The 14,710-nt window shown below is 40.3% G+C and overlaps 1 protein-coding gene across 1 annotated transcript; it reads left to right on the top strand.

Annotated features, from left to right (window-relative positions):
- Positions 1-2,650: 2,650 nt before the first annotated feature.
- Positions 2,651-7,215, top strand: NAA50 (N(alpha)-acetyltransferase 50, NatE catalytic subunit; the record flags this gene model as incomplete). Its single annotated transcript, XM_009700743.1, has 4 exons — positions 2,651-2,834; positions 3,305-3,424; positions 4,382-4,448; positions 6,954-7,215. Coding segments are annotated over 4 exons (552 nt in total), but the record flags the coding sequence as incomplete, so codon positions are not given.
- Between the last annotated feature and the right edge of the window lie 7,495 nt (positions 7,216-14,710).

Here is a 14,710-nt window from a genome sequence, read left to right as displayed (position 1 = left end):
GCTCCGGCAAACCCCTTTCCCAGACACAAATACACCTGGGAACCCACATGCCAGAGTTATATTCCTACCCTTTGTGAGGAAAAGGTAGCAGCACTGCTGGCTGGGATTAGAAAAGGGCACAACTTGCCTTCTCTGTGCCTGAAGAAGCCCTGCCATGCTAGGCTGAACAGCTGTGCTATGCTGGGCATAAAACAAGTATTACAGTTACCCCGCTGTCTAATAACTTTGATAGCATGCTTGTTTACAATGGGAGTACTTTTGTGGTGTGAGGAGTTCTTCCTTACTAGCTCAGTACTTAACTTTATGTTGGAATATAATTATCAAAGGAACTTGCACAAGTGGTGATACACGAAGAAAGGAATCTTGAGAGCAAAAATAATCTTGAAGATGGAAAAGGCTATGAAACAAAGAGCTGGCAGTGGTAGGAGTCACGTAAAAGAGATACTGCAGACTATTTCAGCACAATATAATGGTTTATAGCTAGAAACTTTAGACATATATCCCACTGCTGTTGCTTGTAGTATGCCTGGGTATCTTGACATAGATGAGATGCAAGAATATAGAGACTGTTGCTGCTTCTGTCATTCTTGAGATCACTGTTGGAGAATGTACTGTCCAGTTCTGGTGAGATAGCTCTCAAGAAATCATTGTACAATTGGGCAGAGCTTAGGGGCAAATGACAAGCATTTGTTGCTTAGCAATTGCCCTTGCAGCAAGGGACGAAAAAGATGGACATGTTCAGTATGGTAGGGGGAAGACAGATGAGGAGCTGGCTGGAACAGTTTGCAAGCACCCATACTGGCATGAGATGCTTGACACCAGGGGTTGTTTTAATCTCTTTGGCAAATGTGTGACAAAAGGTTAGACTTTGGAGTCAGCAAAGTTCGATATGTAAATGCCATCCATTAATTCTAAGTAGCAACTGGAACATATTAATCAGATGGAGAATTACAAACTCATCAATAGTGCATTAGTTAATGCTAGACAGTTCTTTAAAAGGTAGGCCCGGCTTACAAATTGTTTAGCTTCTGCAGGCCTCACTAGGGAGATTGGCTGCTCTGTATCATACCAGAGAGTGGGCAATGGTGATCCTTGATACCTTTTAATAACTGAAAACTCTATTCTTTGCTGTAAAAGAAAAGGAGAAAGTGGCTGTGAGGGCAAGTTATGCTTCTTGAGTAAACGTTAAAGGCTCCATTCCCGTAGCTTTTTCTGATAGTTTTGCAGGCTGCAGTACAATACCTAGAAAGCATTGTATATTCATCACCCATCATTGGTAGTGACAACTAAAACTGATACAGTATCTGGAGTACTAATCATTTAAGAGTTTTTGATGTATAATCAAGGTGCATTAATAAAGCAGAGACAGATTATACTCCACAGTGCTTGGTACAGTTCTTGAAGAAAAAAGTTGTTGGTTATTATATCTTTGTTTCACTGTATTATTAAATTTAATCTGTGCTATTGTGTCCTAGGCATCAACCTATCTGAAAAAACAAGCTGCCTAGACACAAAGGCATTGGAAGTGGAAAGCAGCTACTGCATGTTACTGGAATGAACTTTGAAGCATGGCGTACAAGGATCTTAGAAAGCTGCCTTTTTGAAAACAGAATTTGGCTTGTTTTAAAAAGGAAAACAGTGTCTTTACCAATGTTTAAGCAGAAAACAATTTGGTTGCCTGTATGTATTCAGTAAAACAAGGCTGAGACGAACCTAGAATTGTGTGCATTTCTAACATAACATGTATTGGCTTTGTACCTGCCTATGTGTTTTGGTGACTATTGGGAAAAGATTTTGATTACCTTGGGTTTTTATTTTTCATTCTTGTAGTCCTCATTAAAACTGTATCTGCACCCAAGAAATTGGCTTAGGGAATATGAACAACTAATATCCCCCCTTTTTTTTTCTTTTCTTTTTTTAATTTGCTTCTGTGTATGTAGTGTTTCTGTCAGAAAGTTAGTCTTAGAAAAGGGAAAAAGTTGGTCTGTTTCTTCTCAGTATAATTCAGTGCAGTACTGGTATTTTAAGGTTGTGATTCTGCTCTTTTTGGAAGAATGACTTCAGTGATGATCATAATAGATGCGGGTATCACCTTGAGAGTGGCACACTTGCATATTAACAGGCTTAATATGAGTTTGCTGCACACAGTATTGTTGCTTTTTAGAGACATGTTTAGTAGTGACTTAGTCTTTGTCTAAGCATAAGCTTTATATTGATAGGTGGTAAAATTAAGGCTTTGAGTGAAGCATGGGTTAGAACTTCATTTTCTTGGTCTCTCTTCTAGTCTCCTGTCCCTCCTATCTTTTCTTCGTTGGTTTTTTTTTGTTTCTTTGTTTTTTCCCCCTGTGATCTTCATGATCAGTGAGGAAATTAATGGCATAAAGTTAAAGCAAATACTCCTAGAGAGATTTGTGTTCTCCTGTCTCCCACCCAATAAAACCACACCTATACTATGATACATCAGTGTTAAGTGTGGCCTGAGAAACTTCCCACTGTATAGTACCAACCGAAATTGGGTTTGGGAGTTAAATCAGCCACCAAGAGAAGACTTAATTGTGTGGGTTGAACATTGCAGTTCAAATACGTATTGAACTGATTATTAGGTGGGACAGTTCTCTAAGCATAAATAATTAATTTTTGGTGTCCTTAGAAGTTTTGCAATGTGTCAGATGTAAAGCATGTTTTGATTTGTTCCAGTAGCCGGATCGAACTGGGAGATGTGACGCCACACAACATTAAGCAGCTGAAGAGGCTAAACCAGGTCATTTTTCCTGTGAGCTACAATGACAAGTTCTACAAGGATGTACTGGAGGTTGGCGAACTAGCCAAATTAGGTACAAATGTTCTTGCCAGTAATTGTGGGCTATGGTGGCAGAAGTGCTCATCATTGCTATCTATAATGGTTTTGAATAGCAGATCCTTCTATTTTATTGTTTTACATAATGAAAAATAACTGTTTGGGAACCTCCAAAAAAAGCCGCAGTCCCAACCTCAGAAGGTTTGTGTTCTAGATAGATTCCATTTTACTGGGAATAGGCATGTTTTCTGTTACAGAAGAAAACTTGAGATATGCATGCTGCCAGCTTACCTCCTGTTGTCATTGCTAGTTGGTTTGAACGGTAATAAACCAAGCACTGTGTCAGAGCACCACTGGTAACTTCACCCCAAGTGTTAAGCCACAATGTATAGTATTTTATCTGGATGGGGGAATTAGCAAGAGGGAAAGAAGGAAGATACAGGGCGTAAATGAAGGAGCTGCATGCGCAGTTTGTGACTGATAACACTTTGTTTCCCTCCGTGGCAGCCTATTTCAATGATATTGCAGTGGGAGCAGTGTGCTGTAGGGTGGATCACTCCCAGAACCAGAAGAGACTGTACATCATGACACTTGGATGCCTGGCACCCTACCGAAGGCTAGGAATAGGTAAGGAAGATCTTTTGTATCTGAGTCATCAAAGAAACCGGATTGCTGTGCAGCCTTCTAAATGTTCTTTCAGATTTTTAACCAAGGTCGTGCACTTTTAGACCACTGATTTCTTTGGAACGGACTTTTTAGAGTTGGGGAAATGATTTATGATGTGCTCTTTTTTCCCTGCCTTTCAAAAATGGACATTTTGTAGAACTTTCTAATTGAGGATTTCAGATTATTTAAATCTTAATCAGATTATCAGACTGTGATGTAAATACTCAGCTTCTATAGACGTGAAAATTGATGCACAGGGATATGAAATAGTTTATTAGATGTATGCAGCCAGTATGCAAGTCATGTATAAGTAGAACACAACATTCCTTCATTGGGTTATCTCTTCACTCTTCTAAATGTAGGGTTTTTTCTATTCATTTTGTCTTTATCGCTACTGATTATTGCTGTTCAGGGGTAGTACCTGCTTTCTGTTTATAGTGCAATCAGCTCTTTTCTCCATGTTGCAAATCCATAGGCCAAATTAATTGAGAGCTTACAGTAACCTGTTTGCTTTGGTAAAGTGGAATGAAAATATAACTTTATTTTAAGTTATTTTACTAGATCTTTATTAGAAAAACTTACCAATGCTCTTGCTGCTTTATACATTGTTTTGACCGTATTTTGAGGTGAGTTTGAGACCTTGAAGCTAGTATTTAAATAAGCCGCTTTATAGGTATGCTTCTGGGCTGTTGTGTCTTTTTTTTTCTCCAAAAAACCAATTAATTAAATTTTGTGAGCAGTCAGAAAGATAGCAAAATATTTATACACTGTGTTTTATTTGCCTTTCCTAGTTCTGACAAGCTCTGACATTTTAGCCTACCTGCAGCTAACCTGCCCTTCCTCCAGAAAGGCATTGGCTAAGTACAGACTTGATTGTGCACTTCTGGTTTTCTTAAGTGTCTCTTTACCTTTTGGCAGGAACTAAAATGTTGAATCATGTCTTAAACATCTGTGAAAAAGATGGCACTTTCGACAACATCTATCTGTAAGTAAATGAGTTATCTCTCCAAAAATGCATGAGTGTGAGAGAGGCATATATGGGAGCAAATGGAGGGAGATCCAAGAGCATTTTTACTATGTATATCAGTGGGGTCATTGGACACCTTCTAAGTACTAGCAAGAAAGCTAGGGGTCACATTCTGGGCTTGTTGCGTGATGCTGAGAAAACCAAAAGCTTGCTTGCTTTAGAAGAGCTGCTGCAAATTTGCTGAATTTGAAAGTAGTTTAGTTACAAAATAATGTTCTACAGCAGAATTACACTCAATGACTAAAAAAAAATAATTGGGAAATAGGTTTTTTTACCATACAGTGTCATCCTCGGAATGGAAAGTACTGCAAGTCTTGCATGCAGTTTTGATGTGTTTGCTTGTCTGTCTTTTTATGACAGTACTGTGTGGGCTAGAACACCAGATCAAAGGTGCTTGCAAGCACTCTAGGTTCACATTCATTAGCAAGGCCCAACCGCTTATTCCCATCCTTGCACTGTGCCAGGTCAGCTGTTTGTGCAGCAACACAGTAAATTAAGTCAATGACCTGACCCAGCTGGGGAAGCTGTTTTCAGTTTTGTTTCTGGGTGTTGTTTTTGGTTTTAGTGTGTTTTTGGGGGGTGTGTGTGTTTGTTTGGATTCTTTGTTTTGTTTTGTTTTTAAATCAACTGCATGTCTGCATAAGCACTTGGCATGATGCAGACGTGAGAACAAGCACTGAGGTAGAGGACAGGGCTGCTTTAAAGAGCACTGCCATCCTAATAGATCCCCATGGAAATAGAGCCTGAAATCCATAGATGCCAAAGCTTTGCTTCCTCTGCACTGCTGGCTGCACACTTTTGCTTCTTCCTGTGCATGGGTGTCTCTGTGATTACCAAGTGAGCTGATGCAGTTCTTAGCCAGATCGCATCTCTGAGCCAGCTTCTTCCTTGTCCATCACTGCTGGCTTATACCAGTACAAGCACGGTGCACTGGTAGGGATGGTCCCACAGCAGGGTATGGCTTGGATGGACTTATGCTGCCACAGAACTGAACCCTGAACTCTTGCTAGGATTGTTGAAGATGCTTAGTGAGGAGTGTTTCATACACTGATACCACTATAAATGCGGTGACTTTCTCCTCCTAAGCTTAGTCCACCTCTGCCAAGGAGATGCAAAGTTTTCCAAGTCCTCTACTGTTGTAGCTTTATGCCGTCTCTAAGAGGAACAGGTGTTTTAAAGAGGAGTCTGAGTAAAGCTGCTTTTGGCTTGTGTTTCTGCTCTCCTGCCTCAGAAGAAGTGGTAATGAACACTCCCTCAGATGCCTGCTAGTTGGCACAGGCTTTCCTGTTTGCTTTTGCACATTACTGTGTACACAGTGAAGGAACTGTTTGCTGGTTTTAATGCAAAACCAAAATCCTTCATAATCCTTCTTTCCGCTTCCCAGAGTAGGATTCTGGGATGACAATAAATAGGCGCCAAAGTTGGGCATAATAAAGTTCTTTTAGTGGCCCATTGATTTTATTACTACATCTGTTGCTTGTGCATCTTCTACCTGAACATATTGTGCAGCTTAGCACCCAATTTAATATCGGTGCCTAAATTTATCATTATTGTGAAGTTCCATTTTAGCTATTTGGTGCCTATTGGTCTTAACACTACGATCTTTTGTTTTGTTCTGCTGTTGCTTCCAGAGTTTTTTTCGTTCTGTGGTTATGCAGCATGTTGTCATGACAAAGTGATTCATGAGCTTGTGCAGTGTCCACTGAATTTTGAGAGTGTTTAATGAATGCCTCTTGCTGAGCCAAACTTTTTTTTTTTTTTGATAGAACTTGTGCAAATAAATGTCTTAGTTGCTTAGGATGAAGAACTGATGGCTGTTTGTTTTGGAGGCCTTGAAACTCTTGGAATATGCTAGCAAGATCTGTAAAACTTTGGGGGAAATAGGTAAAAGGGGAAAGGACTTTGTAGTTCCATAGGGCTTCTTTGTGCTGCCATAGCTTTTTGTGAGGAGATGGGGCTAGTTAGAAGTGAGCACGGAGTTAAAATGGTATCAGACACCGTTGCCAGTTTTGTTTTGCAGCATGTAGGAATCATCACTCGGACAACTGTTTTGGTCACCTGAGAAGTGTCACTACAGGAAGTTAAAATTGGCTCGACAGTAAAACTCTGTTACATGTTTCCATAAAATATCTGTCACTTCCAGATTAAGAAAAATTGAAATTATGGAGCTAGTAATGCTTCAGAGTGTCTATGCTATTTGTGTTCCTTAAAAGAGCTTTACTGAGGGGAAACATTTGCCACTTCTCAGAGTGACTGCCACAGGCCATCAAGGTGCTGTATGTTAGCTCAGGATTGACTTGGGAAGACCAAAATTTCCAGTCCTGAACTTTTAAACTATCATTTCTGTCTCTATATAGACAGCTCCTTTTCTTACCTTGTCTTTTACCATTCTGAATGGGGAGAAAGAATACTGTACTGCAGAAAGTTCTGATACCTGTCTCTCTATCCTCCTTCCTGTCCCAGGCATGTCCAGATCAGCAATGAGTCCGCAATTGACTTCTACAGAAAGTTTGGCTTTGAGATCATTGAGACGAAGAAAAACTACTACAAGAGGATAGAGCCTGCAGATGCTCATGTGCTGCAGAAAAACCTCAAAGCCCCTTGTCTTGGCCAGAACGCAGATGTGCAAAAGACCGACAACTGAACAAAACCCCAACGAACACTTTCTTGCACTTGCTTGTCGCCAAATAAGGAAAGAGAGGCCTCTCGATTTTTTTTTCCTTTTTTTTAACTCCACCCCTTCATCCTTTTAAATTTTTTTTTCTTGACGTCTCTCCAACAAAATGTAATGCTTCTTCCAAGGATTGTCCAATCATGTTTGGGGTTGGTTGGTTTTGGATTTTTTTTTTTTTTTGAGCTCTCCTTTCTGGTTTGTTTTTTGTTTTGGGTTTTTTTGGGGTTGCTTTTTTTTGGGGGGGTGGGAAAAGGTGTGCAGATCTCTTAAGTTTGAGGTGTGGAGGGCTTCAGCAGGTTATCCTGATGACAAGTTTCCTTCAGAATTATCTCTTTCAGTAAGCAGAATGTAAAACCAATGGGGGGAAAAAAGGAAAAGCAATATCTTGTCCTTTGACTCCTACGTTATTGTGTTTTTTATAACCTACAGGGTACTATACTTCCCCCTAACCTTTGAATGTTACTTCAGTACTTCCCACTCTTCCTTTTAATTCCCCCGCCTCAAAAAAGTATGTTTAGTTCTTCCCAGTATTTTTGAGTATGGCTTTTTCCTCCATCTTTTGCTGAGAAGGGTGGGATAATTTACCATACCTTTTCACTCTGCCTGGGCTGATCTTTTAGAATGCTTTTTTAAAATACTCCTCACCCAAGCTGGTGCTACACTTCTTAACTGACTGAGAGGAGGGTTTAGAGTGGTCTTTGTTTTTTTCTTATTTTCATTTACCCAACTCCCAGCAGACTTCTGCCAGAGTAAGAACTAGATCCTGGTGTTGGCAAGAGTAACCTTGTAAAAATATGAATCCTGAGGCAAGACCCTTGCTTTAAAAATGGGTGAAATGCTGTAGGGCTCATTGAGAGTTAGTTTTAACTGTGTTGTTGGGATGGGGAAAGTGACTGCGACCACCTTACCAGCTTTGATCACATAAAGCAAGCACTCATCTCCAGAAAAATTTGTTAGAGCTACTGAATCTGTGGTGACATATCTGAGGTGAGGCAAGGGTTGAGGAAACCAGGCAGCAAGGCTGAGAAGGCAAACACGAATCTGACCCTAATCACATAGCTTTGCAGAGGTCTCCTGGATTTGCTTGGAATTGGCTTGGCTTGCTGTGTTTATGTGCTCCTTCAAGAGGAGGTGGTGAAGAACTGCACAGTTTGCTCCTTTGAAGATTTATTTTCCCCTTTCCCTGTTCAGTGGTAATAATGCAGTTCTCTCGTGAGGGGGTGTTCATGGAGCACCGGAGAAAGCAGCATATATTAGAGCATTTTATGGGTTTGGAAAATAGGCTGACTGGCTTCTTCCTAGTACTGTAACCTCAAAGCTACAGTAAACTCTACTAAGCTCTGCTTTGCATCCTTTCATGCTTTGTTTGCGTGAGTATCAGTGCTCCTTTCTATGCACTGTTGCCAGCAATTTTATGTATGCCAATACAAATACCAACTTGAGCTTGGACTCTTCTCCAAGCACCTAGGAAAGTGCACTGAGCTGAGACAACACCAACCTGCCCCATCCCCCAGGTAGATACTGAACTGCATTCCTTTCCTGTTTCTTTTTTAAAGTTTAAATCCACATCTTGAATTCATCCGCTTTGAAAGCCTCCAACCTACAGTGTGCATTGCAGCATACATCTGGTTAGTAGGTGCTGTCCAGTCATTTGACAGTGACTTGGGAACGATGGATTCCAAGATGGGAGTTTGGTGAGGCAAGGGAAGGCACCCCTCGTTGCACATTATGTGGTCTTTGATAGCTGAGGGGTGACTATACAAGCTGCTCCAGAATTACTACTCCTTTCCCAGAGGTGCATAGTGTTTGTTGGAGTGTATCTTGACAGACCTATGCTGGAAAATGGCTACTTTATTTGCTGGGTTTGCACTAGTTGAGTCTTGGGGATGGGCAGATCACTAACAACAAAAGCCCCTCTGCATGGCCTGAGCACCTGTGTTAGCAGCGCTTGGTGGCACACTCTGGCTAGAAAGATGTAAACGGTTTCCTTGGCCAGAGGCAGCCTAGTTTTGACAAAAGCTTGTTTTTAGTACTGCTAGGACCTGCTTGCACTGGTTATGTTGGCAGTTCCAGCATCTTTCTAGAACAGGATGTATTGAAGCACAATTAGCTTGTCATATGCCAACATAGTTTCCCTGGCCATCTGTAGACAAACCAAGAGAAGTATGTGGAGGGAGAGAGATAGTATTGTATTTGAGGATGTTTGTGCAGCACAGCTGTAACTCAGACCATAGCTGCCTCTGGTGCCAAGCAAAGTGCTCTTCATTCTTCTAGAACTAAGTGGTAAGTGTTTGGGTTGGGTAGATGGGTGTGGGCATATGAACTCTTAGGATTTGCTGTTGTCGTAGGCTTCCACAAATCGGTGTGTTTCACAGACAGTTTTCCTTCAGGTTTAAAAGTATGAGTCTGATGTCTGAACTTACTTGGATTAACCTTTGTTTCTGTCTCTTTTTGCTTTGGGCTGCCATCATTCTATGAATGTATCCCTGAAAACAATTCTTAAAGCTCCTATTCCACAGCAAACCTGCCTCATTGTAACTTCTGATAAAATGTTTTGTAGGAGGTGGAAGAGAGAGTAACCACAAATCTGAGACTCCTTTTCCCAGGCTATTAATCCTGGAAAACGGTTCTTGAATACAAGGTTTAATCTAAATCGTGTAGAAAGTTGTATTCCCTGTACATGGAAAAGGGCAAGTGAAGGTCAGTCTGGATGACAAACAGTTGTATCTTATGAGTATATCAGCCGTGTTGAATGTGGGAGGAGAATGCTGTATCTTAGTGCGATTACCAAGAGACACTGAAATTGTGTGAAGTATGGGCTTACTGCAAAGAACTTCAGTTACTTTGGTTGTTGCTGCAGCAGGACCTCCTTTTAGCTTGAAAATAACAGCTTATGAACAACTAAATTTTTTAAAAGTTGGGAACTTCAGTGGTGAGGGAAAAAAACCCACCAGCACTTCCTGTTCTGGATGAAGATCTAGCAAGAAAAGTGTATGCAACTAACAGCTTTAGAATGTAAATTGTGTATATACGAGTTATTCCTGAATCTCTGCAACTGGTTTTGTCATACATCAGTTGAAGTATGAAGATACTATATACAAAAAGACACCTACTAGAGGAAACCATGGTACAGGGGAAAAAGAATCATCCAGGAGAGATATCCCTCATTTTTGGGAGGGGGGAGAGAATTTATTTTGTGTATACAGAAACTGGCTGAGTTTACATGATGCAGCTAATGGTTAAACCTGCCAACTAAATATGACATACTGTTACAATTGAAACAAACTTATGTGATATTTCATTAAATCTTGATGGTGCCCTGTGTCTAGTACAAATTTGATCCCCCAAATTGTTTTATTCTCCCCCATGTTGTAATCCAGGATCAGCTGCTATGCACAAAGTCTGTGTTTTGTAAAGTGTTTGCTGACTTGGATGTTTCTTTTGAATCTGCAAATGCTTCTTGATTAATTTGAGTAAGACCACCCGTGGTCTCTTGAGTTAAGATTTAGTCAAAGGTATGCTGTATGCAGTTTAAAGATGCATTCTCAATGTTACAAGTTAAGTTGCAGGGGGAGCAAATTCTTTACAATAAGATGGTCCATTTTTAATCTATATCATTGCCCTTGTTGTACATCAGGAGCATGTTTTTGTTTTTCTCAAACTCTTTAGAAATACTGTTCAGAATAAACGTGCACTATTTGAGTTATGTCATTTATGACTTGTCGTGCATTTTTTTGCAGTCCAGCTGTTACCCTCTGAAATCAGATACAGAATATTCCTCAGATGTTTCATAAACTGTGTAACTCGGAAGATTTCTAACATAAACTGTGAGTTGGGCTGCTGTGATGAATGCCATGGGTGCCTGACAACTGAAGAGAGTGGGGTCTGTCTGTTTGTTTTCCCTGAAGTTATGAGTCTTCAGAAATCCTCTGTCTTGTGGGGTGGGAAGGAGGAGAGGAAGAGGGACTGTCCTGGCATATTTTTGAAAAAAACAAACCAGGCATCAAGAACTCTGTGTTTTGGGCTTTATAGGTTAAATGTTTTAAAGTATTCAAATTAATTACTAGCTATTGCAAATCTTGACAGCAATGTTTGAAAAACTATGGTCTGTACCTGTAAAAGTAGCTGGTTTTAAGATGCAGCAAGAAGTACTCTTCCATACTGATTTTTCTTAGGAAAGTATTTAAGTAAAACTTACCTCTCTTAACTATTCCAGCCACTTCTGTTAAAGCCATTTTTTTGTCTGTAGTTTCTTTCTGCTCCTTTCCTGCTTTGAAGTGTCATTTACGAAGTCATAAAGTTGCACTGTGGTATGGTATCTGGGGAAAAAGAAATGTTACCCAGATATTCTATATTCTGTTCATATGAATATTCTATCTGCTTATTTAAGTTTCTCCAGAAACTGCTTTATCAGTAGATGGAGTCGCTACATTCGTTAGGCTAGCATACAAAAGCAAAGCTCAGGCTCTGAAACTTATCAGTGCTATTGGGCTGCTGCTACCAGCGGTCTTCCCTGACCTCTGCCGGAGGGCCTGGGAGGCACGGATGGAGATGAACTGCAACCAGGAGCGCAACCTTCCTCACTCTGGCCTCACCCACAGCTGCAGAAGCTGGAAGACGTTTGTTCCACTTAAACTGCTGCAGCTGTTCTCCAAACCACTTAGCTTTTAGTGATCTCAGTCATGTTTCTTTCCTTCTCCATGCTCATCCCGGTCACCGCTCTAACAGCCTGTACAGTTTTAGACAATTCACTTACTCCTTTACAGGGAAACTAGCAAACACCCTGATCCTTTGTGTTGCTCTTTCCCAAAGCAGTGCTGGTTCTACAGGCAGTTCCATTCCCCTCACTGTATTCAAATCTTGATTATTTACAGGGTCCTTGTAATGACTTATGGTGCACTATTGTCTCTTAGTTATAACAGTTTGCTTTTTTTGTTACTGAGATGATTATTTAAAGAACAGTTAACACAAGGATCTAGTAAGCAAGTGGTAAGTCATTCACTTCACATGAAAAACTGGGATTGTTGGTTTTTTCCCCAGTGTGTACATCACCCTATTTACCTGTGCTGGATATAATTTGCTGTTACAGTGCCCAGTCACTCAACATTTGAAGGTTCACCTGTCATTCATTATTCTTACTTCCTTGACTAACCTCCAGCAAATTTTCACCTCGCTGTACTTCCTTTTTTAAGGACTTCCTTTGACTCCACTGCTGACCTCCAACTAGCATGAAAACTGATCTTTTATTCTATGCCCTGGGATTTCTGTCTTTTAATCAGTTCAGTGTCCCTGTGAGGATAGTATCCTCCGATCCTGCAGTAGCTTAAATTACTTAAGAGCTTTTGGACCAGGCTCTTTTATGTGAAGTCCTTTTGCATATCTACCAAACCAATCTGTCAGCTGAGTGCTGTAATCTGTTTCTGGCAATATTACTTTTCTTCCCATAGGGGTTCTCCAAATCTATTCAGCCCATCTAGTCCAGATACTTTGTATGGGACACATGACTCTTGCTCACTGTTGCCTTACATCCTTTTCTCTTGCCCCTAAAGAGGCATCAGTTAAACCAGATGATGGAAAGGTTACTCTATCCCTCTCTCTTTATCCTGCCTTCTTCCCTCCTCCCCAGTGCTTTAGTACTGTAAAAGCATTCAGTTTTACTACCTTTTTGCCTAAAGGCATTGCGGCAACACCAGCTCAAGCTCCGTAGGCTGCTTAGCTGCCAGCTTGCTTTCGCTCACTTGCATGTATATGGCCCATGGTCCAAGAAACTCCTGCACCTGGGGAAAGATGCACTGACCTGTCTTCTGATTGCCTTTCTATCAGCTGCTGTTATCACATCATACACACTTAGGCCATTACTGTTCACTGAATTATTGAATCCAAACCTGCACTACCACCAAGTATTATGCCTTCCTTCAAAAAAAAAAATGCACTTAAGTTGTTCTTGGCTAAGACTACCTAATATAAAGCTGCAGAAACTCTTCCTTTTGACCTGTCACACTAGCAGCAAATCATCTCATCTACTCAATGGAAAGCTTTTCTAAAGATTTCTGCAAAACCTGTTAATTTGGGGTTTTTTTAAGCTATCTCACCATATAATTGCTAGTCTATATTCACTACCGGAGGCAGGCTACTGATATTCAACAATTTCCTGTTATATATGATTTCACCAGTGAACTTTTGCCACCTGCTGGATTTTTGCTGCTGTATTTCCAATATCTAACACTGTATGGGTAATCTGAAGATTTAAGAGAAGAAACACTCCAGGGCACAACAGAGTGACAGAAGGTAACCTTCGATTTGCTGCTTTGAACAGGGGCTGCCTTTTTAGTGAAAACGTTCACTGAAAAAGCACACTACCTTTTGAAAGAAAAAAAGAAAGTAACTCAGTTTATATTGACAGAAGTTGACAGAGCACAGGTTTTTTTGGATTTCATTTGTCCTCCAGTTAGGTTGTGTCATCTCAGAACTAAAAAATAGGAAAATTGTGAAGTTGCTATTTACAGTAACTTTAGAAGTTCTCTGTCATAACAGGTAGGGCCTTAAATTTTCAAAGCTGGCAAATGGTTCTTCCACTTAATGTCAGCTGCGAGATTATTTTGCAAGTGGCAGCAATTCAGAATGAAGTGTTTGGAGTTTGGTTGTTGTTGGTTTTTTACATTTAATTGTTACTATGACTCACTTCAGTAGCAGAAAAGTTCTTAGACACTGCTTCAGCAACTTGGCCCTGCTCTGTATTATATATTTTAGGAGAGTATATGGCCACAAGATCCTTTCTGGGGAAGAAGGCATCTATGTTTTCCATAAAGCCCAAACATCAGAGCTCTGCCTTTTTAGGTTGTCTCAGAGACAAGAGGCTTTGCAACTCCGGTATCACCTATAGGTGAGCAGAAATATGAAATGTTTGAAAAGAGTTCCAGAAAGTAACTATTGAACAACATCTATGGAAGGAAACTACTGAGGCTGGAAATGGGAGGCTATCTTATTATGACTAGTAATTGAATTAGAGAGGTGTTAGCAGGAAACACGAACTGAGGTAATGGGGAATTGTTAATGATTCAGAGTCCCTAATTTAACTGAAGAAGCAATGCTTTTCTTAACCTCTGATTTAATTAATGAGGAAGACAGATGAAGGGTCTTACTCCCTGGAACTAAATATAAGCAGTGTGTCATAAAGTTTGTATTGAAACAATGGATTCTGTAAAAGAATGATGGAAAAAAAATACCAGCCACAGAAGTTGGTTGGGCCCCTAATAAACAGCTAGCTGCTATTTATGATTTAGAAAATCTTTAGCCAGCTGCCTCTCTTTTAATCTTAATTCTTTTCCAGAACTTTGATGCAGGGAAAGCAGAGCAGTATTTCAAGGTATAAATGTTATTATCAGTGAGGAACGGACATCACCTCTTTAGCCAGCTGCCTCTCTTTTAATCTCATTCAAGGTTCAGCCTCTGCCAACAGCCACTTCCTAGAGTTTCCTTTTTAAATGCCATCTCAGTCGTGCTGCAATTCTGACAGAAAAAAGAAGTATATACACGGTTATTTTTT

Source organism: Cariama cristata, unplaced genomic scaffold (assembly GCF_000690535.1).
Source record: "Cariama cristata isolate BGI_N322 unplaced genomic scaffold, ASM69053v1 scaffold10945, whole genome shotgun sequence".
Lineage (NCBI taxonomy): Eukaryota > Metazoa > Chordata > Aves > Cariamiformes > Cariamidae > Cariama > Cariama cristata.
This window is presented reverse-complemented; position numbering and strand designations above follow the sequence as displayed.